Source organism: Pelophylax lessonae, assembly GCF_965119305.1.
Source record: "Pelophylax lessonae genome assembly, chromosome: 2".
NCBI lineage: Eukaryota > Metazoa > Chordata > Amphibia > Anura > Ranidae > Pelophylax > Pelophylax lessonae.
In genome coordinates, this window is record NC_138769.1 from 733,594,782 (window position 1) to 733,621,629 (window position 26,848).

Sequence of the window (26,848 nt, forward strand, 5' to 3'; positions counted from 1 at the left end):
GCAGGTGTCCCCGCCCCGTTTGGTAGGCTCTAGATGTGGCTCCTTGTAGCCCTGTGCATTTTCTTTGCTGCCTCAGTGGGAGAATCCATGCCTCCATTTTGGAAGATGACTCCTTTAGTCATCAACATGTCTTCTGGTTCCTGACCAACATCGCCAATTTGACACCACAGACCCCCCCCCTGAGGAAGACCTTACTCCATATGTCGAAACGCGTTGGGGGTTGCCTGTATTTCCATGTGGTGATCTTATCATGCGATTGTCATATATTTTTTTGATACATCATGTTACATAGTGAAGTCGAAAAAAGACATCAGTCCATCCAGTTCAACCTATGATGTTATTATGTTTGTAACGAGAGCTCATAATCTACCTATTTTTCTCTCCTCATGGGGATTGTTTTATAATGTATGTTTTTTTTTTTTATATACATTTTTTAATTCTACTAAAAGTTAATTTTTAAAAAAAAAAAACACAGTTTGATACATTCTATACAAAATTCATTGCTGCTAAACCCCCCCCCCCCCCCCCCTGGGTTTTGGTACTTGTATACTCTCTTTCTCCAGTTCCTATTTTGGGGTGTGCAGCTTCTCCATTGAATGTGTTGTTCCCTGCTTGTCTGTAGATGGGATTAGCCACGAGTCAGCTGTACCTCGTTATCTAACCATTGTGTGATGTTTTGGGTAATTATGTGGGTCATTCTTCATGTAGTGACTGAAATACTCCTCAAGTGTATAAAAAGTCTGTTTCTTGTTCAATAAAGGACACATACAAGCTAAGTTCAGGCTAGTTTTTGTATGGGGGGCGGCTGGAATTTCTATCTATGTTCAGACTGTAGGAAACCGTATACTGACAGAAGCCCATATGCACAGTGTGGGTCGGCGGTTCCGTTACAAGGATCAACCAGGTACACTATATTACCAAAAGTATTGGGACACCTCCCTTTACACGCACATGATTTTTAATGGCATCCCAATCTTAGTCCGTAGGGTTCAATATTGACTTGGCCCACCTCAACTCTTCTGGGAAGGCTGTCCACAAGGTTTAGGAGTGTGTCTATGGGAATGTTTGACCATTCTTCCAGGAGGGCATTTGTGAGGTCAGGCACTGATGTTGGACGAGAAGCTCTGGCTTGCAGTCTCCGCTCTAATTCATCCTAAAGGTGTTCTATCAGGTTGCGGTCAGGACTCTGTGCAGGGAGGTCGAGTTCCTCCACCCTGAACTCGCTCATCCATGTCTTTATGGACCTTGCTATGTGCACTGGTGCGCAGTCATGTTGGAACCGGAAAGGGCCCCCAAACTGTTCTCACTGACGGAGGTGGCACTGATGGACACTGATGGGTAGCACAGATGAGCAGGCACTGATGGGCACTGACTGGCAGCACTATGGGCACTGATGAGCATTGGTTGGGGTGACTTATGGGCACTTTTATTTTTACTCTGCCCTGATTACCTGTCCTAGACTCCCCTTTGAGGAGGAGCCGCTGATCCGCTCTCCTCGCCACACACTCTGACGAGAAGAGCCGATAAACGGCACTTCCTCATTTACATGTGACCGGCTATGATTGGACACAGCCGATCACATGGGTAAAGAGCCACATTGGCGCTTTACCAAGATCGGGGTTATAGGAACACGGCATGACCTTGATAGCCGCACTGCGGGCGTGCGAGATCGGCCGTTCTGGGGCACCGTCATATGACCTCCCTGAACGAGAGCCGCACCGCTCTGCCATCATTTGACGGTGGGCGGATGGGAAGTGGTTAAAAAAGTGTGCAAATAGCTGCGCTGCACTGTGAAATGTCAGCAATAGGTGATAAAAAGTGTGCGAATGACAAATAAATAGTGTACGAATGACAAATTAAAAAAAGTAGATGGGCACTGCAATCACACAATATAAACAGTTGGTATACCAGATACAATATATATACAAAAAATACGAAGATAAAGCTGAAACCAATAAAAAATGACCATAAAAACTGAAAGTGAAAAAATGATTAAAGGGAAACTCCCCAGACCTTCATCCCACTGAGAACTTGTGGTCAATACACAAGAGGCGGGGGAACAAACAAAACCCCACTAATTCTGACAAACTCCAAGCATTGATTATGGAAGAATGGGCGGCGGCCATCAGTCAGGGTGTGGCCTAGGAGTTGGCTGACAGCATGCCAGGGGGAATTACAGAGGTATTGATAAGGAAGGGTCAGCACGGCAGATATTGACTCTTTGTATTGAATTATTCTCCCTGGAGAAGAGACGCCTGAGAGGGGACATGATAGCAATTTATAAATATCTCAACGGTGATCTCAGCATAGAAAAAAAGCTATTCAGTCGAAAGGATTGCATGAGGACTCGAGGGCATACAATGTGATTAGAGGAGAAGCATTTTAACCTCAGGCAACGTGGGGGGTTCTTTACTGTTGGGGCTACAAGATTGTGGAATTCTCTACCACATGAGGTGGTTTCTGCGGGTAGTATGGTGGCTTTCAAAAGACTCTTAGACGTACATCTCAAGGATTAGAACATTCAGGGGTATGAGAGATGATTACGGCCACACACACATACACAGGTTGAACTGGATGGACTACTGTCTTTATTCCACCTCCCCTACTATGTAACTATGTATAAACTTCATGTAATTGTCAATAAAAGCCTTTGACACTTATGAAGTGCTTGAATTTATACTTCAGTATCCCGTAGTAACATCTGACAAAAACATCTAAAAACACTGAGGCAGCCGACTTTGTGAAAAATATTTGGGTCATTTTCAAAACATTTTGGCCACGGCTTTACAAGAGTAACAATGTTACTTTGTATCTGTCTCCCTCCTGTCTGATCATTGTTTATAAACCATGTTACTTTGTATCTCTCTATCTCCTGTCTGATCAATGTTTATAAACAATGTTACTTTGTATCTCTCTATCTCCTGTCTGATCAATGTTTATAAACAATGTTACTTTGTATCTCTCTATCTCCTGTCTGATCAATGTTTATAAACAATGTTACTTTGTATCTCTCTATCTCCTGTCTGATCAATGTTTATAAACAATGTTACTTTGTATCTCTCTGTCTCCCGTCTGATCAATGTTTACAGTATAAACAATGTTACTTTGTATCTCTCTATCTCCTGTCTGATCAATATTTATAAACAATGTTACTTTGTATCTCACTATCTCCTGTCTGATCAATATTTATAAACAATGTTACTTTGTATCTCTCTATCTCCTGTCTGATCAATGTTTATAAACAATGCTACTTTGTATCTCTATATATCCCATCTGATCAATGTTTATAAACAATGTTACTTTGTATCTCTCTATCTCCAGTCTGATCAATGTTTATAATCAATGCTACTTTGTATCTCTCTATCTCCTGTCTGAATAATGCTTATAAACCATGTTACTTTGTATCTCTCTATCTCCTGTCTGATCAATGTCTATAAACAATGTTACTTTGTGTGACGGAACCGCGACCCACAATGTGCTTGTGTGCTTTGTCAGTATGCCTCTTCCTTCAGTCTCGAACATAGATAAAATATACTCCAGCCGGCCCCATACAAAACTAGCCGAGAATAGTTTGTATAAGATCTGGAACATTTATTGAACAAACTCACAGCGAATATATACCCAGCCAGGTCAGGTGCCTGATTACATTATCATATGCAGATGAAATTGTGTACAGAAATATAATTAACATATCTAAGGAACAACCAACACAAACAGTATTCAGGTTTAACATCTTTTTATTGATTTTTTCAAATAGTACACACTTCCCACAACCATTAAATACTTCGACATAACCTATATTGAACACATCCGACATACCTAAATTTATAAGAAAAAGGAAAGGAAATAAAAAAAAAAGGGGGGGGGACCTCCTGGCGGGGCATTATTAAAAAGAGAAAAGTTTTACTAAAACATACAAACAGTATTCTACTTTCCCACTAGCAACTAATAGATGACAGTGATTTAATTACCTTGAGCTAATTAACTAGCAGACTTGCCGTCATCAAGTACACTACACATTATTATAAGTGTAAACACAGAACCCACAGTAGACGATATGTGAATAAATCAGCACAATTAATATGTGGAAGACAGGTGGTTGAGCTGATGATATTAGCATCTGCCATGAGTCTGACTGTGTGCAGCAGTCCCCTATTGGCAATAGGCAGCTAGGCCTTTAACAGGGATCCTAGGCCTGGAGTCCCATTTGAAGTAATCCAAACCATTAAGTAGTTGTCCATCATTTTCTTAGTCACCCTGTGCCCCTAATAGACACAGGGTGACTCACACATAAGAGGGGCCGGGGAAGCTGGAAAATGGGTTTCCGGGATCTCTCAAAGGTAAGCTGGGTTCCACGGGCCCCCCAACCAACGTGACTCCCGTCACATTTTATATCTCTCTATCTCCTGTCTGATTAATGTTTATAAACAATGTTACTTTGTATCTCTCTATCTCCTGTCTGACCAATGTTTATAAATAGTTACTTTGTATCTCTCTGTCTCCTGTCTGATCAATGTTTATAAACAATGCTACTTTGTATCTCTTGCTCCTGTCTGATCAATGTTTATAAACAATGTTACTTTGTATCTCTATATCTCCCATCTGGCAATGTTTATAAACAATGTTACTTTGTATCTCTCTATCTCCCGTCTGATCAGTGTTTAAACAGTGTTACTTTGTATCTATCATCTGATCAATGTTTATAAATAATTACATTGATCAGACAGTTGATAAAGAGATACACAGTAACTTTGTTTATAAACATTGATCAGACAGGAGATAGAGAGATACAATGTTACTTTGTATCTCTAATACCCACCTGATCAGTGTTTAAACATTGTTACTTTGTATTTATCTCCCATTTGATCAATGTTTATAAGCAATGTTACTTTGTATCTCTTTATATACCATCTGATCAGTGTTTAAACAGTGTTACTTTGTATCTATCATCTGTTCAATGTTTATAAATAATGTTACTTTTGTATCTCTCTATCTCCTGTCTGATCAGTATTTATAAACAATGTTTCTTTGTATCTCTTTATCTCTCTGTCTGATCAATGTTTATAAGCAATGTTACTTTGTATCTCTTTATCTCCCATCTGACCAGTGTTAAAACAGTGTTACTTTGTATCTTTCTGTCTGAACATTGTTTATAAACACTGTCAGACAGTCCCACAGCAGCAGCTATTGCAGCAGTATTTACACAGCGATTTTGGCTGTCGTTTTAAAAGCTGGGAATTTCTGGTAAGGGGTATCGGCAATGGGGCAGGACGTACTTTGCACGCCCTGTATGGTACATCCACTGTTCACAACTGGTTAAGATCTAAAGTTTCTATGCGGATCACCATTTTTCCTGCAACTGTTCTCTCCAATCTGCCTGTTTCTTTTTAAATGTATCTCCAGCTTTCATTATTCTCTCCCACAGATGTCCCTTCCCATACAGCAGCTACCCCATACGAGCCCTCTCCTACCTCACTGGTGATTGGCTGCAGGATGTGCCGCCCACAGTGCTGGCTCAGCTGGTCAACGATGGCATGGCTGATGAGTGGAAGCAGCTGCAGTTCCAGGAGTCTCTGACAGGGGGCGCTCTCTCCTGGGCTCCATACCGGGGGGGTTCCGGAGGTTGTCTCATCTATCCTCGTGGGGCAGCTATGAACCATCTCCGTATCCTTTTCTGGTTTGTTGGGGTCTATAGTGTGCCAGGCTCAGCACCCCGAGAGATTTATGATGAAATCATCGATTCGATGGATCAAAAATTTAAAGTGTGTATCTTTTTTTTTATTTTTTGGCTAGAGTAGAAAAGGGTTCACATTTCTGTCAGCTGGCGTTGGATCAGGCAATGCTGGTCCATTATCATGTGATGCGGTGTGAATCATGGAGCTCCATTGCTGTGGTTAAGGCCGCTCCTGTACACCAGGGGCCCCCCTGGATGGTAGCACTCCAGCAAAAGTCAAAATGTATACAACACAAAGTGAGTGCCAAACCAATAGCGGTTGAGTCTTAAAATCTAAAGTAGTCCTAATTTTGCAGTGACACCAGATGTTCTATGCAACTCGTTTCGGAGGTGACGAAAGTCCCCCCTTCATCAGGACTGAATGGATACCGACAGTTTAATTTTTCTGGATGTCCCCCTCTAAGGAGATTTCCATTCACTTCCTGTTACAGAGAGGCTGCAGAAAGTAAGAAATACTTCTAGTAAGGGAATCCCCTCTAGGGCTGACCATAGAGTAATGGATTCACACAAGTCAGACAAATGGAGGAATCCCCCCCCCCCCCCGTATCAATGTATTTGAAAAGCATGACTAATTTTTTAATATTTTTGTGCTATAAACAAAAAAAGAGCAATTCTGAAAAAAAAAACAATATTTTTCACATTCTGTTATATAACATTCTCCAAAAATTTTTTAAAAATCGTAATTTTTTTAACATTTTAGGCCAATTTGTTTTCTGCTACATATTTTTGGTTTGTGCAACCAAGTTATCGTGTCTGCTAACTACGGAAAAGATTTATGTCATTTTTTTTTTTTTTTTTTTTATACTAGTAATGGCAGTGATCTGCAATTTTTAGCGGGACTGCGACATTGCGGCGGACAGATCGGACCCTTGACTGACATTTTTGACACTTTTGGGGGTACCAGTGACATTACTACAGTAATCAGTGCTAACAATATGCATTGTTACTGTACTAATGATACTGGCAGGGAATGGGGTTAATACATTTAACTCCTTGATCACCGATAGTATTAACCTCTTCCCTGCCAGTGTCATTTTTACAGTAACAGTGCATATTTTTAGTAATTATTACTGTAATAATGTCACTGATACCCCCAAAAGTGTCAAAAATGTCAGTTAGGGGTCCGATCTGTCCGCCGCAATGTCGCAGTCCCACCAGCGATCTCTCCCCGCTGACAGAGAAGGACAGACAGCTGATGTAAACACAGCCGTCCGTCCTTCTCCCTCTTACATATAACTCCTTGATCACCAATAGTAAGCCTAGGGGAGTGATTCTAACTGTGGGGGGGGGGGGGGGGGGTTGGGCTTGTGAGATGATCACAGAGACCTGTGATCCTATATAGCAAGATCACATTGCCTCTGTGATCATCCGAGGGAGAAGGACGGACGGCTGTGTTTACATCAGCTGTCTGTTCTTCTCTGTCAGCGGGGAGAGATCGCTGGTGGGACTGCGACATTGCAGTGGACAGATCGGACCCCTAACTGACATTTCTGACACTTTTGGGGGGGACCAGTGACATTACTACAGTAATCAGTGCTAAAAATGTGCACTGTTACTGTAATAATGACACTGGCAGGGAAGGGGTTAACACTGTGGGTGATCAAGGGATTAAATGTGAGCCTAGGGGAGTGATTCTAACTGTGGGGGGGGGCGTGGCTTGTGAAATGACCATAGAGACCTGTGATCCTATATAGAAGGATCACACATGCTCTGTGATCATTCCAGGCAGAAGGACGGTCAGCTGTGTTGTTCTCTCTCAGCGGGGAGCGAGTGTGGGTGTCAGGAGGCAATCGGAGCCGCCTGCCACGTGCATCGGAGTCCCCGCTGCTAAGTGGGTGTGGGAGCACGCCGCTGCACGCTCGCCTTCTAGCTTCAGGCGCGCGACCACGTCGGTTCGTGCAGGAGGGCCACCCTGCCGCAGTATATATGCTGTGGGCGGTCCGGGACCGGTTAAATGGTTAACCGCTTCCCGCACGCATGGTGACATGACAGCGAGGCGGGAACACCATTGTTCTGGGAAGAGATCATATCATGTTGTCCCAAGAACGCGCCTCACGCAGCCGCTCTGGCGCGATCTGTCATCTGACAGCGAACACAGCGGATGACAGATCACTACATAGGCTCGCTGCCATTTGCATGTGATCGATGTGACCAATCACAGCAGACTGCACGGCAGTTGTAAACAATGAATGGCTTCCTTTCATTTAATTCATTGTATACAAGTGTGTTGCTAGCTGTGATTGGTTACAGTGATCACATGGTACAAACAGGGCCAATCACAGCTAATCCCGACAATAGACAGTGTCTACACCCTCATTCAGAAAAATATATTTGCTTATAGCAGTGAAATTCACTGCTATAACCAAACCTGTATGTTGAAAAAAAAAAAAGAAAAGAAAAATAGAAAAAAAAAAATTAGAAAAAAGTGTATTTTTTTTTTTTTTTCATATGGTCACCAGTCAGTGTCCCTGGCCACTGCCACACCAGTTATATGATGATGCTGTACTGCACTGGTGACAGTATGTAAAAAACATTAAATATATATTTTCTTTAAAAAAACAAAAAAATTACGACTTAAAGTGGAGTTCCACCCTATTTTTATACTTACCTCCATCTTCTCGCTCCGGGTCACCTGAAAAAGAAATGGATAATCGCATATTTTTTTTTTTTTTTTACTTACCTCGTAGCGAAGAAAATATACTTACCTTACTTCCTTCTTCCTCCTTCCTCGGCCGCGGCCCGTCGTCACTTCCTGGCTCTGCAATGATTCCTGGGAGCTGGACGTCATAGCTCCCAGGAATCATTGCGCCTGCACCGGCCCCGACGTCAGTTCCGGGTCGCGCGCGTCATCCCCTTCTAAACAGCTTCTGGGCATGCCCAGAAGCTGTGGAGGGGTGACGCGCGCGACCCGGAAGTGACGTCGGGGCCGGCGCAGAGCATCGTGGGACCAAAGAAGGCGGAAGAAGACGCCGAAGAGGACGCGCTGGCTTCAAGCTGCCCACATCTGAGATGGCAGCGCTGGACAAGACGTTTGCAAGGTAAGTATTTCGTCTTGCAGGTAAGTGCAACCCGGGACAGATCAGAGGCTAGCCATTGTGGAATGCACTAGCCCTGACTGTCCCGGGGGTATTAAAAAAAAAAAAAAAAATCCAGGGTGGAACTCCGCTTTAAGAAAACGCGACATGCCTCTTGCTTAATACCTCAGACTGTTTACTTTCTAGAAAGGTCATTGGAGGGGGTATTTGTACTTTCCTGACGTTTTCGAACCTCAAGAAATTAGATGTCAGTACATCAGAATTGATCAATTTGCACTGGATCCTGCATTGGGGCACTTACTACGGCACCTAGGTTAACATGTTGAGTTAGCCTCAGGGTACTCCACAGGTCCAGGACCAAGGTACATCACAATGGAATCCAGTCCCTAAAGATATGTCCACCATGATCAGGGAAGCCTTGACTTTACCTGTCTACGATGCAGGACTGTATATAGGGTCCAGGCTTTGCCCATCATGGTAGGCATATCTTCAGTTGAGTTAATCTCAGGGTGCTATAAAGGTCCAGAGCCAAGGTCCACCACAGTGGAACCCAGTTTTGCTGAAGATATGCCCACCATGACGTCTGACGCCTTGACTTTACCTGTCTACGATGCAAGACTGTATATAGGGTCCAGGCCTCGCCCATCATGGTGGGCATATCTTCAGTTGAGTTAATCTCAGGGTGCTATAAAGGTCCCGAGCCAAGGTCCACCACAGTGGAACCCAGTCGCTGAAGATATGCCCACCATGACGTCTGAAGCCTTGACTTTACCTGTCTAGGATGCAGGACAGTATATTAAGCCCAGGCTTTACCCATTATGGTGGGCATATCTTTAGTTGAGTTAGCCTCAGGGTGCTGTACAGGTCCAGGGCCCAGGTCCATCACAATGGAACCCAGTCCCTGAAGATATGCCCACTATGACGGGCAAAGCCTTAACTTTACCTGTCTACAATGCAGGACTGTATTTAAAGCTCAGGCTTAGCCATTCATGATGGGCATATTTGCATTTGAGTTCATCTCAGGGTGCTATACAGGTCCAGAGACCTAGTCCCTGAAGATATGCCCACTATGACGGGTGAAGCCTTAACTTTACCTGTCTACAATGCAGGACTGCATTTAAAGCCCAGGCTTCGTCCGTCATGGTAGGCATATCTTCAGGGTTCCATTGTGACGGACCTCGTGGACCTGTATTTTTGACCATTACCGTGCGCTCATTGGAGATGAGTTTCAAACAAGACACTCCATGTAATTGATGGATATCTGCTCATTGTTGGTGCATTATATCCTTAGTGTGCCAGTGATCCTTAGCAACGTGTCAGACTTTCAGCAGATACTCATGAAGCCCTCCAGAGTGAAGATTCAAGGAAAGCCAGCCGTGTGCGACCTCCAGCAGCGGGTCCTACAAATCGGCATTGGGGAGTTTGATGACAGTAAGTATGAGATGTATCTAAGGGCAAATGTTTTATGATGTGATGATTTATTAACCACAACCCCCTCTACCATTCCATTTCAATAGTTGCCTTCTGACCTGCTGAGATACATAAGGAAAGTGGTGACTTTTGAATTAGTGCATTTTCCAAGCTTGGCTTTAGGTAATTTTAGTCTTCTGACCAGCAGAACAGGATAGCAAGATGTTATGGAAGGGAGTGTGCAGTCAGCACTGGGAGAGCACCATCAGACTGAGTCTGTATGGATAGTAGACAAATGACGGCACTAGGGTGGCCTGTTTATCAGGATTTATATAATCAATGTCATGTAGAGTCCTTTTGTATAAATGGTTTTATTTGCCTAGGTCTACTTTAAGGTAGATGGGTTTCAGGGACAAGCAGTCTGTGGATGTGAAGACCATTTGCTGGTGTGACAGGAGTCACTTTGGTTGGGGGGTTTGTGGAACTCCGATTACTTTAGAGGAGTTGGGAAACTCTTGTCCAACTTCCCCGTCCCCTCTTATGTGTAAGTCACCCTGTGTCTATTAGGGGCACAGGGTGACCAAGAACCCCAGTTGGGTCTGCACTGATCAGACTCGCTGTACAACCACACCGGACTCAGAATTTCGTGTTACCCCAGCTATCCTGGGTTCTATATGTTTGGTTTGTGTTGAAAGAGTGAGGGCCTCTTTCACTTGGGACAATAATATTTCTGAACAGGTCCCTTAGGAAATATATGAAGATGAACGGTTTGACTTTTCAGATTGCTAGAATATTGCAGAAGTGTCTCATAGACCCTTGCTAAATAGTGAGGTGGGGTGGGGTTTGTTATTGTTAGGTACCTGTATCCCATTGTTCTATTGTTTCTGTCTGCCTTAAGATCAACTTATTATGGGATGTATATGTGTATCTGGATTGGCTGCTAAGGGGGAGGGGGGTTGTCCCACAGTGTATATCTGTTTGTGCATGTGTTTCAATAAAGAGTTAGTTGTTTTTCAGACACATGCAAGCTAAGTTCAGGCTAGTTTTTGTATGTAGGGCCGCTGGAATCTCTATATGTGTTCGGACTGTAAGAAGCCGTATACTGACGGAAGCCCACAAGTACAGTGTGGGTTGAAGTTTCGTTACAGCTGGGTTCCAGCGACATGAATACTGCTTGTGTGTGGGGTCCCAAGGACAGAAAGACACTGTTGTATTCCAATGACAAGACTGCTTATTCATGCCTGTGTATAATGTGATGGACCGCCTGGCACCCCACCTAGGTGCCCCAGCAAAACGGTGCCTCCTGCCCTTGAGACCCTTTCAGCAGAGTTATAGCTAATACCAGCCCTTTACCACAAGGAGCGTACACAGACAAGATGTTGAGGTAAAAACCAAAGGAATCACTTTATTGAACAGAAATACAGGTTTTTATACATTTAAATAAAATAGGGGCAGTTACCACACGAACAGTGCAAACGTCAAATAGCAATCCAAATAACAGCGATCTAATTAACAGCAGCTAACAGTGATCTAATTAAACCGTTATCTAATTAACAGCTGGGCCCCTAGACAAGTCTTATCCCTATGACTAACAGTCATAGGAATTCCCCACCCCAAACTGTCTGGCGCCAGTACCCCAGTATTCAAGAAGACCCAGGGCTGTCAAAATCTTATTAACCAGCTTTCTTTTCACATCCATCTTCTCACTGAGTTTCAGGTTGGCAGAGACCATCATGGCTTCCTTGAAATAGGGGCAGTTACCACATGAATAATGCAAACATCAAATAGCAATCCAAATAACTGCTAACAGCGATCTAATTAAACCGTCATCTTCTCACATCTATCTTCTCACTGAGTTTCAATTTGGCGAGGAAAATCATGGCCTGCTTGACTGTTAAATGTGGTAATGCCATGTCATCTTGCATTATATGGCAGGACATCTTCCTGAATGCTAAAATGCCAGAGCCCATAGTCGGTGAGCAAGAGGCTACCCTGCAGTACCCCAATAGCCCCTCTCCCGGTTGGGTTTGTCACATATGGGTTCAATGGTCAGGAAGTCTGTGTGTGCGCATAGGGTTCTATGAATAAGAAGACTGCGTATGCATGGGGTTCCAGGGGCAGGAAAACTGCATGAAAGAAATTTTAGGGGCAGGAAGGCTGCTCGTTAGGTTCCAGAGACAGGAAGACTGCAAATGTGTTGGGTTCCAGGGACAGAAACAATGTGTGTTGGGTTCCAATGACAAGAATACTTGTGCATAGGGTTTAAAGGACAGAAAGACTGTTGGATTCCTGAAACAGGAAGACTGTGTGTTGGGCTTCAAGGACATGTAGACTGTGTGCTGGTTTCCAGGGACAGGAAGACTACATGAGGGGTTTAAGGGGCAGGAAGACTGTTTGTTGGATCCCAGGGACAGGGAGACTATTTGTTGTTTTCCAAAGACAGGAAAACGTTGTGTTCCAGGTAGAGGTAAAATGCGTGTTGGGTTCCAGGAAAAGGACTGCATGTTGTGTTTGAGGGACAGGAAGACTGCGTGTTGGGTTCCAGGGACAGGGAGACTGCATGCTGGGTACCAGGGACGGGAAGACTTCATGAGGGATTCCATAGTCAGGAAGACTGTTTTGTTGGATTCCAGGGACAGGAAGACTAGTTGTTGTTTTCCAAAGACCGGAAAACTTTGTGTTGCGTTCCAGGTAGAGGAACATTTGTGTTGGGTTCCAGGAAAAGGACTGCATGTTGTGTTTGAGAGACAGACTGCGTGTTGGGTTCCAAGAAAAAGACTGCGTGTTGGGTTCCAAGAAAAAGACTGCGTGTTGGGTTCCAAGAAAAAGACTGCGTGTTGGGTTCCAAGAAAAAGACTGCGTGTTGGGTTCCAAGAAAAAGACTGCGTGTTGGGTTCCAAGAAAAAGACTGCGCGTTGGGTTCCAAGGAAAGGACTGCGCGTTGGGTTCCAAGGAAAGGACTGCGCGTTGGGTTCCAAGGAAAGGACTGCGCATTGGGTTCCAGTGAAAGGACTGCGCGTTGGGTTCCAGTGAAAGGACTGCGTGTTGGGTTCCAGGGACCGGAAGACTGCGTGTTGGGTTCCAGGGACAGTAAGACTCCATGCTGGGTACCAGGGACAAGAAGATTTCATGAGCGATTCCGGGGTCAGGAAGACTGTTTGTTGGATTCTGGAGACAGGAAGACTAATTGTTGGGTTCCCAGGGACAGGAAGACTGCGTGTTGGGTTTCCGGAGACAGGAAGACTGCATGTTGGGTTCCAAGGACAGGAAGACTGCGTGTTGGGTTCCAAGGACAGGAAGACTGCGTGTTGGGTTCCAAGGACAGGAAGACTGCGTGTTGGGTTTCCGGAGACAGGAAGACTGCGTGTTGGGTTTCCGGAGACAGGAAGACTGCATGTTGGGTTCCAAGGACAGGAAGACTGCGTGTTGGGTTTCCGGGGACAGGAAGACTGCGTGTTGGGTTTCCAGGGACAGGAAAACTGCGTGTTGGGTTCCAGGGACATGAAGACTGTGTGTTGGGTTCCGGGGACAGGAAGACTGCGTTTTGGGTTCTGGGGACACAAAATATTTTGTGTAGGGCTGCATAAAAAATGGACTGAAAAAGTGTCAATTTCAGATGGAGCAAGATGTCCCCTCCTGCTATAGGTTTCACCTCTGCTGTTCTTGTATTCTCTCCAGTTTTTGTTGGTGTTCGATCTACATATAATTTGGCCACATGGAGTTTTTCAGCTGATGATCCACCCAGACCTCTTAGGGTTGTGAGAACAAAGACTCCCAGCACCTGCCTCAATGTCAGGTAAGGCAGAGATTGGTTCACGGTCTGTGTCGGTCAGCTGGGGGGGGCACAGACAGAGAAGGCCCCTGGAAGTAGTACTAGGCTGCGTTCTGGTGTCTGCAGGGCACCAGTATAGATAGATGGGCTGCATGTTGTACTTTGTGTTATCTCCATTATGGACAGTAGATAATAATATAGTGTTTCCATTGTGTGCCACGTGTCTGTGTATAGAGCATATCCTCAGTGTGTCCTCTATCTGTGTATAGTGTCCCATCTCAGTAATTTGTGTCCTCTTGTCTTGCAGCCCTCACCTGCCCGGTGAACTCTGTGTCTGTACAGAAAGTGGGACATTGTCCCTGTGGAACTTGGAGCGGGGGTAAATATCTGTCGGAGTTTCCTGCCCTCTGTTGCTTTCTTATTGCTCCTCCATAACCCGGTGTCACTCACTCTCTAACTTTGCACTGACACCAACCAATATTCTGCTACCTTCCTCTTCACCCTCATCTCTTTTCCATAATCAGCCAGTACCCAATACCAGATTTGTCACCACCACACCTGCCACCGCCATTATCCTTTCAGGGAGCCAGTGTCTGGCATTCTTTGTTTCCCTTTGACCACAGCGCTATCCTTTTTTGTGTTGTCCCCACCTTCACCCATTTAAAAAATGTGCTAAGCCCCAATTTTTAAGCCAGATCAACTCCCATTCTACCTGCTGCTATGAGCTCCAGATCTGCCTCCTCTATCCCTAGTCTCCAGTCAGCTCCAGATCTGCTTCCTCTATCTCTAATCTCCAATTGGCTCCAGATCTGTCTCCTCAATCTCTAATCTCCAATCAACTCCAGATCTGCCTCCTCAATCTCTAGTCTACAATCAACTCCAGATCTGCTGCCTCAGACTCTAGACTACAGTCTGCTCCAAATCTGCCTCCTCTATTTCTAGTCTACAGTCATATCCAGATCTGCCTCTTCTATCTCTAGTCTATAATCTGATCCAGATCTGCCTCCTCTATCTCTAGTTTAGTCAGATTCAGATCTGCCTCCTCTATCTGTAATCTACAGGCAGATCCAGATCTGTCTTCTCTATCTCTAGTCTACAGTCATATCCAGATCTACCTCCTCTATCTCTAGTCTACAGTCATATCCAGATCTGCCGCCTCCTATTTCTAGTCTACAGTCATATCCAGATCTGCCTCCTCTATTTCTAGTCTACAGTCATATCCAGATCTGCCTCCTCTATTTCTAGTCTACAGTCATATCCAGATCTGCCTCCTCTATTTCTTTTTTTTTTTCAAATATAGTTTTATTAAATCATTTCATACAAAAACCAACAAGACATAAAAATTCAACAAGTTCCCAAAACATAAACACAATGGCAACAGTACATCCTCATAGGTAACTCTCAACTATATCTCAAGATGGTATTTCAGACCTTCATATATTAGCCCGTCTGACACCTGATCCCGATGCTGTTGCCCAGTTTATTATACCCCCCCACCCCCCACAGAGAAGAGAGAAAAAAAAAAAAAAAAACCCTTGTTTAAAAAGCAGAATTACCAAACAAGCATTTCCTCCTCCCAATCCCCCCCTCCCGTAGATGACCGACGCGCCCCCCCCCTATCTCCAGCCCTCTATCGAACCCTCTTAGCTAACAAAAAGTCGTCTGCCTACCTCTGATAACATAAACAGGTTCCATTTATCCCAGATACTATTATATTTTCCCTGCTTATGTTGTGAGGACAAGATCAAGTCTTCCATTCTACTAATATTTTCTACCTTCCGTACCCAGTCTGAAATTGACGGTGCTCGTGTTTTTTTCCACAGTAAAGGGATACATGCCTTTGCAGCATCTAATAGAAAAGGTATTATTGATCTCTCATATTTTCCAATTGGAATTTCAGAAAGATGGAATAGGAAAAAGGCTGGGTCCTCCTCTATCTTATAATCTGTAAAAGTTTGGGTCAAGTTCCTTACCTCCGACCAAAAGGGCCTTATTACTTCGCATGACCAAAAGATATGTAAAATTGTGCCCTTCTCCTTCCTACACCTCCAGCATTTATCTGTCTCTTGTGGATACCATTTGTGTACTTTGTCCGGTGTGTTGTACCACCTGGTAAGTATCTTAAAATTTGTTTCTTGGGATTTAACGCATCTTGCAGGTCTAAAAGTAAATCTAAGAATCCTTTCTATTTGTTCCTGGGTGAGCTCACGGTTTAGCTCACTTCTCCATTTCTCTACCCATGGCCAATTCATCAACTCTTTTGGTGTGGTTAATAATTTATATGAGGTTGCTAGAGTGCGCGAAACACTCCTTCGTCCTTCACATAATCTCTCAAACTCCGTCAGTGGTCTATCAAATCGCTCTGGATTCGGTATCGATGATAGAAAATGGTGTAACTGATTAGCCTGCCAAAAGGGTAGGCCAAATGGTCCCCCTTCCTCTTTTAATTTTGCAATTGAGGGCCACTTTTTCTCTATCAAAAAAGCTGATACTTGTTCCTGCCCTTTTTCTTTCAATTTTATATACTCTTTCCCCTCCATACCCGGAATGAATTTGGGATTTCCCATTATTGGGACTAAGGGTGAATCCAAAGTTGTTAATTTTTGTTGAATACCCTGATAATGGCTTATACGAAGCGTATTACCTATTATTGGGTGGGATTTCAGATTTCCAGGTAGACTTGGGTAACACCATAGTGCCCTCTTTAAATCCACCGTAGTTTGCGCTTGTTCAATTTGCGTCCAAAGTTTTGTACTGGACTGGTGCCACCAATCCAGTACTCTATTTAGGTGTATACCGTGGTAATACTTGCGTACGTCTGGTAATGCTAGACCCCCGTACTGTTTTGACACCACCAAGGTACTACGGGCTAAACGAGGCTTTTTCCCTGCCCATATATATTTAATAAATAATGTGTGTACACTCTTAAAGAAATTATTTGGTATTTTTACCGGTAATGCTCGCATAAGGTATAAATATTTAGGGAGGATATTCATTTTCAATAAGTTACATCTCCCAAACCAGGATTGCAACCCTCCTTGCCACTGTCCCAGCATCTTCCTCGTCTCTGCTAACAATGGCGGGAAATTCAGTTCAAAGACCTTAGATAAATTTGTAGGTACATACGTCCCCAGATATCTCACTGCCGAATCCTTCCATTTAGATTTAAAACTAGCTTTTAATATAGGTAATTTCAACTTTGGGATACCCACCCCCATTGCCTCCGATTTCCCATAATTTATTTTGAAATTGGAAAATATTCCATACTGCTCAATTTCCTTCAGTAAATTCGGCAGCGAGATCTCCGGGTTTGTTATCGTAAACAAAAGGTCGTCGGCGTATGCGGCGATTTTATATTGTGTTTGTTTCAGCTTTATCCCCCCTATGTCCGGGTTTGCTCTAATTCTGCACAGTAGGGGTTCCAGCGATAAAGCGAACAGGAGGGGAGACAACGGACAGCCCTGCCTTGTGCCGTTTTTTATTACAAAGGGGTCTGAAAGAATTCCGTTTGCTTTTACTCTTGCTGTAGGGTTTGAATAGACTTTCGCTATTTTCTGTAACATTAAATCTCCTACTCCTATGTGTTTTAGGACTGAGAACATATAAGACCATTTCACCCGGTCAAATGCTTTCTCCGCATCTGTGCTCAATATGACGCAGGGGGTCCCAGACGAGCTGGCCACCTGCATCAGATTGAGCACCCTAGTCGTGTTGTCCCTTGCCTCCCTGTCTGCCATAAACCCCACCTGGTCTAAATGTACTATGTTTGGCATATATTTTGTTAATCTTGTAGCAAGTATCTTAGTATATATTTTTAGATCCACATTTAGGAGAGATATCGGTCTATAGCTCCCACACTGCGATGGGTCTTTCCCTTCTTTTAAGATCAATGAGATATGGGCTGTCAGGGTATCTCTAGCCCAGATCTCATTTGCATCGACCCCATTGTATAGTCTTCCCAGATATGGACCCAATATGTGAAATAACGTGTGGTAATATTGGTTTGATAACCCGTCCGGGCCCGGCGCTTTCCCCTGTCTCATTGATCTCAAAGCTTGCTGGATTTCTTCCTGCGTAATGTCTGTCTCCATAGCTGAACATGCCTCCTGAGATAATACTGGTAGACCAGATTGTGACAGGTAATTTTCTATCTCTTGCTCGATATTCTCATCTTCCGTCAGATTATATAGGGCCGAGAAGAAAGATTCAAATTCCCCTGCTATTTGTCCCGGGAGTGCTTTCCTTTCCCCCCCTGGCGCCACTATATAAGGTATATATGACCTCCCCTTCTGATCCCGCACTGTCTTTGCTAACATTTTCCCGCATTTATTTGCCGATTCGTATGAGAATCTTTGTGATACTTGTAGTGCTGCTTTTGCCTTGTATTGGAGTAGATCTGTTATCTGTTTTCTGACTAGTATTAATTCTGCTAGTAAAGGTGCTGATGATTTCTGCTTATGATTCTTCTCTAGGTTCTTTAATTTCTCTAGTAGTGCCTTTAGGTTACTATTTCTTTCTCTTTTGATTCTAGCCCCATGCTTTATTAGTACCCCTCTTACTACCGATTTGTGTGCTTCCCAGAGAGTACCTATCGTACATTCTGCTTGGTCATTAATCTCAAAATAATTTTGTAGTTCCTTTACTACGTCCATTAGAACCTCCTGGTTTTGTAAAAGGCTTTCGTTTAGTCTCCAGAAACGTTGTTTATGTGAATTAATGGAGGTCAAGCTATAGATCATTGAAATTGGGGCATGGTCTGACCAACTGATGTTATCTATCCCTGTATTCCTAACCGCCTGGAGTTGGGCATGGGGGACCAGGAAGAAGTCAATCCTGGAGTAGCTTTTATGAGGATTTGAGTAGAATGAAAATTCTTTCTCAGAAGGGTGTTGGAGTCGCCAGATGTCTATTAGCTGTTCTCTATGTAAGATTTTTACCACTCTTCTTCCTATCCCCTGTGGGATTGCTGATAACCCATTGGAGGTATCCACTACTGGTGTCAGGGTGATATTAAAGTCCCCCCCCAAAAGTAGTTGGCCTTCTGCAAATTCCCTCAAATCCGATAGTGTTCTGGCAATAAACTTATCCTGCTGGGTGTTCGGTACATATAATGTTGCCAATGTAACTTGTATATCTCCTATTTTACCCTTTAGAAACAAAAATCTGCCATTTACATCAATTTTACTTTCTTGATATGTCCATGGTATACTATTAGCGATCAATATCGATACACCCCGAGATTTACTTTGCATATTGGTTGAATGATATACATACGGGAAGGCTCCACTATTGAGGTATGGTAATTTATTTGTCTTAAAGTGCGTTTCTTGAATGAAAGCTATGCTTGTTTTGAGACGTTTTAATTCCATCAATAGAATTCGTCTCTTTTCTGGGATGTTTAATCCCTTCACATTAAGGGAGATGAGTTTTATGTCGTCCATCCCCGGGAGGGTGGGAGGACAGGAGGAGAGCAAGGAAAGCACACCGAGAAAAAAGAAAAAAACCCCAAATACCCAAATATATTCCTCTTCCCCTAACTAATCCCCCTGAGTCAACGGCAAGGACCAAGGTTCGTCCCCGCTGGTCCCTCAGTGGGAAGAATATCTATTCTTTTCTTTTACACACGGCATTTTAATGCCATTTGTGTGTTTACCTAAATGGGGAAGTGAGCGGAAGAGGCCAATGAGTAAATCCCCCCGCCGCTTCTCCCCCCCCGCCCTTAAATTTCATTTTTCGCCCCTTTTATCTGTCATACCCCCGTTGTACTCCCAGGATCTTAATTGCTCATACCAGTCCACTTTTCTCTAGCGCTCATCGACAGACGTAGTCCTCGGTGATACACCACCTTCGGGTTATGTTACCTCCGCAGGAGCAGGACTAGACAGGAAATTAAAAAGCTCTGGCCACACCCTAGGGGCAGTCCCAGAGGGTATATCCTCTCTCTCTCTGCCTCAGCAAATCAGTTATTTTCTGTCTAGTTAGGAGTAAGGACCTAGACACCTTGCTGGGATCTTAGGTCCTGGCAAGAATTTTTTCTTAAAGGATTTTTTTAGACAGCTTTTTTCTCCAGTGTTCCTGTGAGATCTTCAAGCAAGAAAGCTGAACTGGGCGACGGGCTGGATGTTGAGATCCGGTGGTCACCCCAGTTCAGCCTACGAGCGCGTGCAGGCCATAGCTCCGCGCTGGGTCGGCCGCGACAAAGTCCCATTAAAGGACTGTCCACGCGAGTTAAACGTCTCGCCGAAACGCCAAAGACCATGAGTCACGGCGTCCGTATCGGTCGACAGCCCTCCCGCCCCGGTGGAGAGGGGTACTGTCAGGAGTTGGTGCCCGCCTGGTTCCGGTATGGTGAGTAGTATGTTCCCCCTTTTTCCCTGACGGGTTTTGTGGTGAACGCGGGCCCCTCTCTGTATGGTAAGAAAGAGTCCTTTCTATCCTATAGCATGTCACAAATCCTCCTACTTTGAGTGTGATTTATGTGTGCAAAAGCCAGGAGGCTTGGCTTGGGAGCTAACAATCTATTGTATACATGTTTTAAAGATGTAATCTGTGGCATTCTGGGAATCTTATGGGTTAAGTATAAGCTACCTACCAGTCAGAAGCCACGGACATGTAGACTGCCTTCCAAATCAGATCTCCAGCTATTAGCAGGCCTCCCGAACGGCCACGCGGTCCGCCAGGGCCGGTACCGCCAACCACGCCATATCCCCATGCAGAGAGAGTGTTGTGTGCCCTGCAGCACACAGCTATTCAGTTTAGGCCGCCGCCATTTTTTTTGCTGGATCGCACGAGCCGCCATTTTGGCGTAGCCTCGTGTCTCCAGCATGGGGGCGGCCATGTTTGAGGTGATCCTACACCTCGTGGAGCTTGGGGGAGGCGCCGGAAGGCGTGCAGAGGGGCGGAGCCGCCTCCTTTCTTCCTGGGCAGCCAGCCAAAAGACTTCCTGTTTGTCAAGACAGCGCTGTAAGCTGTTGCAGTTTAACTCTGAGCATCAAGTGGTGAGCCTGGGGGTCTATCTCTCTCTCTCTCGATCGATAGGGATCCCTAAGCAGGTAACACTAAGGGGCTTTTTTGTGGCGCTGGGGGTCAGAAAAAAAAAAAAAAAAAAAAAAAGTTTTTTTTCTTTACTTTTGAATTATATTATCCAGGAAGTAACTGGAGTTATTATGGACCCTGCCACACATATTCCCCCACCTGTTTCCCTCGAGGGGGCCTCGGGACCCGCCGGTGCACAGAGTATAGAGTCATTTACAGCAATTTTGGAGTCTATGGTGGCTCGGGTGGAGGCGGCCTGTCAGGGACAGGGGTCAAGGAAGCGACCCCCGCCTACCCCTATACCATCTGACACCTCTGACTCAGATTCAGAGATGGTCACGGCAGTTGCAGGTTCCTCTGCAAGGGCTGTTATCCCAGGTAAAGCCCCCTCAGACAGTGAGGAGGACGCTTCTTCTCTTGCTATAATTCAGGAAGAAGCATTGGTGGACGCACTAGTTGTGGCAGTGCAAGAAACCTTAAAACTTGAGGCTTTACCGGCAGAGGCAACTGAAACAGAGAGGCCTTTTGGGACTAATTAGCCCATCAAGACGGCGAAGGCTTTTCCTGTACCTAAATGTTTTGGTAATCAGATTAAAGGAGAATGGGAGCATTCTAAACGTACCTTTACTATTTCCAAGCGTATTGCTAGACGCTATCCGTTTGAGGAATCCATCATTAAGAAATGGACGGTACCACCAGTCGTGGATCCGCCTATTTCCAGGCTGAATAAAGCCACGGTTATCCCAGTGGAGGACACTTCGTCCTTTAAGGATCCGGTGGATCGAAAGATAGAAGCAGAGTCCCGCACTATCTTTTCTCTGATAGGGTCAGCATTTAGACCAGTAATCGTTATTGGTCTAGTTTCCCAGACACTTACGGAATGGGCGAAAATGGTACGCCAAGATCTTAGGGGAAAAGATATTCCCCAGGAGACATCTGATTTGATGGAACAGATCATACAAGGGCTACGGTTTATCTGTGACGCAGCCTTGGACACTACTCCCCTATTAGGGCATGCATCTAAGTTAGCAGTGATCCTCAGACGTGTGCTGTGGTTAAAATGCTGGTCAGCTGACCTAGGTTCCAAAAAGACCTTGACCAATCTCCCCTTTCAGGGGAATCGTCTATTTGGAGCCAACCTAGATGAAATCATTAAGGATGCCACTGGGGGCAAGAGCACTTTTTTGCCACAGGCTGCAAAAGCTAAGGGACCTCGCAACTAGCGAGGACCTTTCTTTACCGCCCATAAAGGGCGCCCGGCTGGTACTAGCGGGAAAGGCAAGACTCCTCCAGGAGGGTTCAAGAAGGGGACCAACCCAGCCAAACCCGAAGCAAAGGAGTACACAGCCTGAAGGTGCGCCCCCACCCGGTTTCAGGGTGGGGGGACGTTTTCACCGGTATTCAGGACATTAGATCGAGCATCAACCACTACTACCGGTGCGATTCTTCCCTTCCAACATTTAAGTACCACAGGAAGCGGTAGTTACCGTTCCCTGAAAAGATCTTTTCCTTTACCTTTTCCTAAGATTAGTCCCGATACCTCACAGGAATCGGATCTGGTTGACCAGATAGGCCAAGTAGCCTCTAGTCGGGTGACTTCGGTCCCTGAGGTTCAACCAGAAAAGATCACCTTTCCTGATAACTATCAGGTATCTGATAAATGTGTGGGAACAGAAAACGACCAGACTTTCTCGGATGGTCGGGGCCAGATAGCTCTAGGGACGCCTGGTTCAGATCCAATCAGCGCCAGTGGTCCTAGAAATTCTAGGCTGGCCTCCTCAAGCCGGCCTGGCCGACTTGGACATGTTAGTCGCAGACGTTCCGTGGGAACTTCGTCTCAGGGAGTGTCTGTGGTCTCAAGGACCAATTTACCTTCGTGCTTTACAGTCGCTGGTTTTAATGGCCTGGCCATTGAGACCCAAGTACTGAAGGACAGAGGTTTGTCTACTTCAGTCATTCCTACCCTTATTAAAGCAAGGAAAGCGACTTCCAGCAAAGTCTATTATCACACATGGAAGACTTATATTGCGTGGTGCGAATCTTTAGGATTTCCTCCACGTACCTATTCGGTGACTCGAATATTGGCCTTTTTGCAACAAGGGGTTGAGCAGAAGCTAGCCTTGAGCACCATCAAGGGTCAAGTTTCAGCATTAGCAATCTTCTTTCAGAAGCCTTTAGCTACCAAATCCTTGGTGCGGAATTTCATCCAGGGGGTGCGGCACCTGGCTCCTCCAGCCCGCGCGCCCTTACCGCCCTGGGATCTTAATTTGGTTTTGTCGGTTCTACAGAAACCTCCCTTTGAAAACATCAGGGAGATTCCCTTGCTTACTCTATCCCAGAAGGTGGCCTTCTTGGTGGCTATTACTTCTGCTCGCAGGGTGTCAGAACTGGCTGCATTATCATGCCAGTCACCATACCTAGTGATTCATAGGGATAAGGTAGTACTTCATCCTAAGCCATCTTTTCTTCCCAAGGTGGTTTCAGATTTTCATCTGAATGAAGATATTGTACTACCTTCCTTGTGTCCTCAGCCCAAGCATCATCGGGAACATGCGTTGCATTCCTTAGATGTGGTTCGGGCAATCAGGGTATACCTGAAAGCTACGGAATCATTCCGTAAGACGGATTCACTTTTTGTGATCACGGATGGCCCCAGAAAGGGTTTGCCTGCATCTGCCGCGACCATTGCCAAATGGATTAGACAAACGGTGGTACAGGCTTATTCTATTAAGGGTCAGAGTCCTCCGTTCCCTGTTAGGGCGCACTCCACTCGAGCGCTCAGTACTTCCTGGGCCTTTCGCCATCAGGCGTCAGTGGTCCAGGTATGTAAGGCGGCCACCTGGTCGTCGGTACATACCTTTACAAAATTCTATAAAATTGATGTGACGGCATCGGCGGATGCCTCATTTGGCCGCAAGGTTTTGCAGGCCGCAATTTGAGGAGACCGGTGGTCTACCTCGAGGGTTTTTTTCTGTTTGGAAAAAAAAAAAAAAATTGTTTTCTCTTTTTTTGGTTGAGTCTCATCATTAAGGATGAGCATTGTAAACGTCTAGTTGGCACCGGTTGGGCCTTCTAGATTGGGATTTGATTTCCATTTTCCCACCCCTCAGTTGTGATACTGCTCTGGGACGTCCCGAAGGTGGTGTATCACCGAGGACTACGTCTGTCGATGAGCGCTAGAGAAAAATTGATTTTTGTAAAATCTTACCGTAAAATCCTTTTCTCTTAGCTCATCGACAGACGTAGTCCCCGCCCCTCTGTTTTGGAGTTGGGTTGGGTTAAATTCTCTAAGCACTGCTTTTTCACATAACTGATTTGCTGAGGCAGAGAGAGAGAGGATATACCCTCTGGGACTGCCCCTAGGGTGTGGCCAGAGCTTTTTAATTTCCTGTCTAGTCCTGCTCCTGCGGAGGTAACATAACCCGAAGGTGGTGTATCACCGAGGACTACGTCTGTCGATGAGCTAAGAGAAAAGGATTTTACGGTAAGATTTTACAAAAATCCATTTTTCCTCAAGTTTCTCTCCTCCTCTTCCTTTCCGCTCGCCCCGAAAAAGAAAAAAAAAAAAAAAATTCCCATATCCCTCCTAACCACTCCTCTAGTGTATTCAAGTACATCCACACTAAAACTCAAATTTACACTGTTAAGTTTATACTTTTATACAGCAGTACCCCCTCTCTCCCGTTCCCCCTGAAAGAGAGGTAGGGGCAGGATATTGACTCTTTAATTTCAATGGTCCCTAAAAAAAAAAAAAAAAAAAAAAGGGGGGGGGAGGGAGCCCATATCCCTTCTATCCAATCTTCTAATATGTTCAAATACATCTACAATAAAACTCAAATTTGCATTGTTAAATTTATACTTTTATACAGCAATACCCCAGCACTCGCTCCATATGGTGGGGGGGGGGGGGAGGGAACCCATATCCCTTCTATACAATCTTCTAATATGCTCAAATACATCTACAATAAGACTCAAGTTTACATTGTTAAATTTATACTTTCACCCCCCTCTCTCCCATTCCCCTAAAAAAAAAAAAAAAAAAAAAAAGAGGTGAGCAGGCTACTGGCTCTTTAGTTTCCTAGGTCCCCACATAAAGGAGGGAGGGAGAAAAAAAAAAAAAAAAAAAAAACCTCTTGCCCATGAGTGTATAGATCAACAACACCATCCTTATTGTAAGTGGCAGCACAAAAAAAAAAAAAAAAAAACCCCGAAACCCGTGTCTCTATGAAGAGAAGGGGAAAAAAAAAAAAAAAAAAAAAGAAAACACCCCTTCATTTGCATATCGTGAAAAAAAAAAAAAAAAAAACCTGTGTCTTATGCACAATTTATTGTGAAAAAAAAAAAAAAGGAACCAAAGAGAACCACCCCGTGATTCAGGGGGAAAAAAACAAAAAGATCCCCTTCATTACGTACTATGGATGCCTCCTCTATTTCTAGTCTACAGTCATATCCAGATCTGCCTCTTCTATCTCTAGTCTACAGTCAGATCCAGATCTGCCTCCTCTATCTCTATTCTACAATCAGATTTGGCTAGATAGGTCTCCTCTATTTCTTGTGTAAAGTCAGCTCCATATCTGCCTCTTCTCTCCCCAATCCACAATAAGCTGTCTTTGCAACTCTAATTAATGGCAAACTCCAACTCTGCATCTTATCCCAGTGGAACACAATCAGCTTCCTCTCCTCTATCCCCTACTAAACAATGATGACCTCTAATTCTTACCATTCCCCAATGGTTTATGCCAAGCTCACGGTCAGCCTACTCTATCCCTGTCAAGAACCAGATCTTGCCCAACACCTCCTTGTCCTTGATAACCTTCATGTTCTGACTCCCTGTGCTCTCCTGGTTCATACTCAGTTGCCATGTTGCCTCCTCCCTATAACCAGACAATCCCTGGTACTCTGCCTTTGCCTCTTCTCCTTCATCCATCCTGTCCTGCCCTTTTCTATTGGGGATGAGCTCAGATGTGTTTAGATCCTTGTCCGACAATCACTGAGCAATCCCTCCAAAAAGCGGTCACTGTACTGGGCAAATAATAAGCAGCCAAGGCGGGATTCACTGCCCTGCAGCCGCACATAGTCACACCCTTTGTATACATGTGGCTTTGGAGCTGGGAATGCTTTGGCAAAGATTAGAACACGTCTGAGCTCATCCCTACTCTCTATGATCAGCCAAGTACTCTGCCACAGCCTGGCACTAGCCGTCTTCCAATCCTCTTTCCATTTTATTGCCTGCTCCTTTTTTATAACCAGCCAATACTCATTACTCTGCCACAGCCTTGCACTGTCTCATATAGTTACATAGTTAGTGAGGTTGAAAAAAGACATCAGTCCATCCAGTTCAACCTATGATGTGTGTGTGTTTGCTTTTAACCGTACATTGTATACCCCTGTATGTTGTGGTCTCTAAGGTGCCCATCTAATAGTTTTTTGAAACTATCAATGCTCCCTGCTGATACCACTGCTTGTGGAAGAGAATTCCACACCCTTACCGCTCTCACAATGAAGAACCCCTTACGTATTTTAAGGTTAAACCGCCTTTCCTCTAGTTTTAGTGAGTGGCCACGTGTCTTATTGTATCTCCTCTCTCTGAATAGTTTGTTCCTTATGCTAGCGTCGCCACTACAGTATTTGTACATTGATATATCCCCCCTCAATCGTCTCTTCTCCAGAGAGAATTAGTTCAGTGCTTGTAGTCTTTCCTCATAGCTGATGTCCTCCATTCCCCTAATTATTTTTGTTGCCCTTCTCTGGACTCTCTCCAGTTCCAGCACATCCTTCCTGAGGATCGGTGCCCAGAACTGGACAGAATACTCCAGATGTGGCCGGACCAGAGTCTTGTAGAGTGGGAGAATAATCTCTTTA

The 26,848-nt window shown here is 44.6% G+C and overlaps 1 protein-coding gene across 1 annotated transcript in view; it reads left to right on the top strand.

Moving 5' to 3' along the window:
* Window positions 1-26,848, top strand: part of TAF1C (TATA-box binding protein associated factor, RNA polymerase I subunit C) — a 59,482-nt gene that overhangs the window by 20,565 nt on the left and 12,069 nt on the right. Inside the window, exons 7-10 of the mRNA XM_082244744.1 lie at window positions 5,426-5,664; window positions 10,090-10,200; window positions 13,858-13,975; window positions 14,259-14,330. Of these exons, the coding sequence (XP_082100870.1) occupies window positions 5,426-5,664; window positions 10,090-10,200; window positions 13,858-13,975; window positions 14,259-14,330 (540 nt within the window). The remainder of the gene's footprint in view (window positions 1-5,425; window positions 5,665-10,089; window positions 10,201-13,857; window positions 13,976-14,258; window positions 14,331-26,848) is intronic.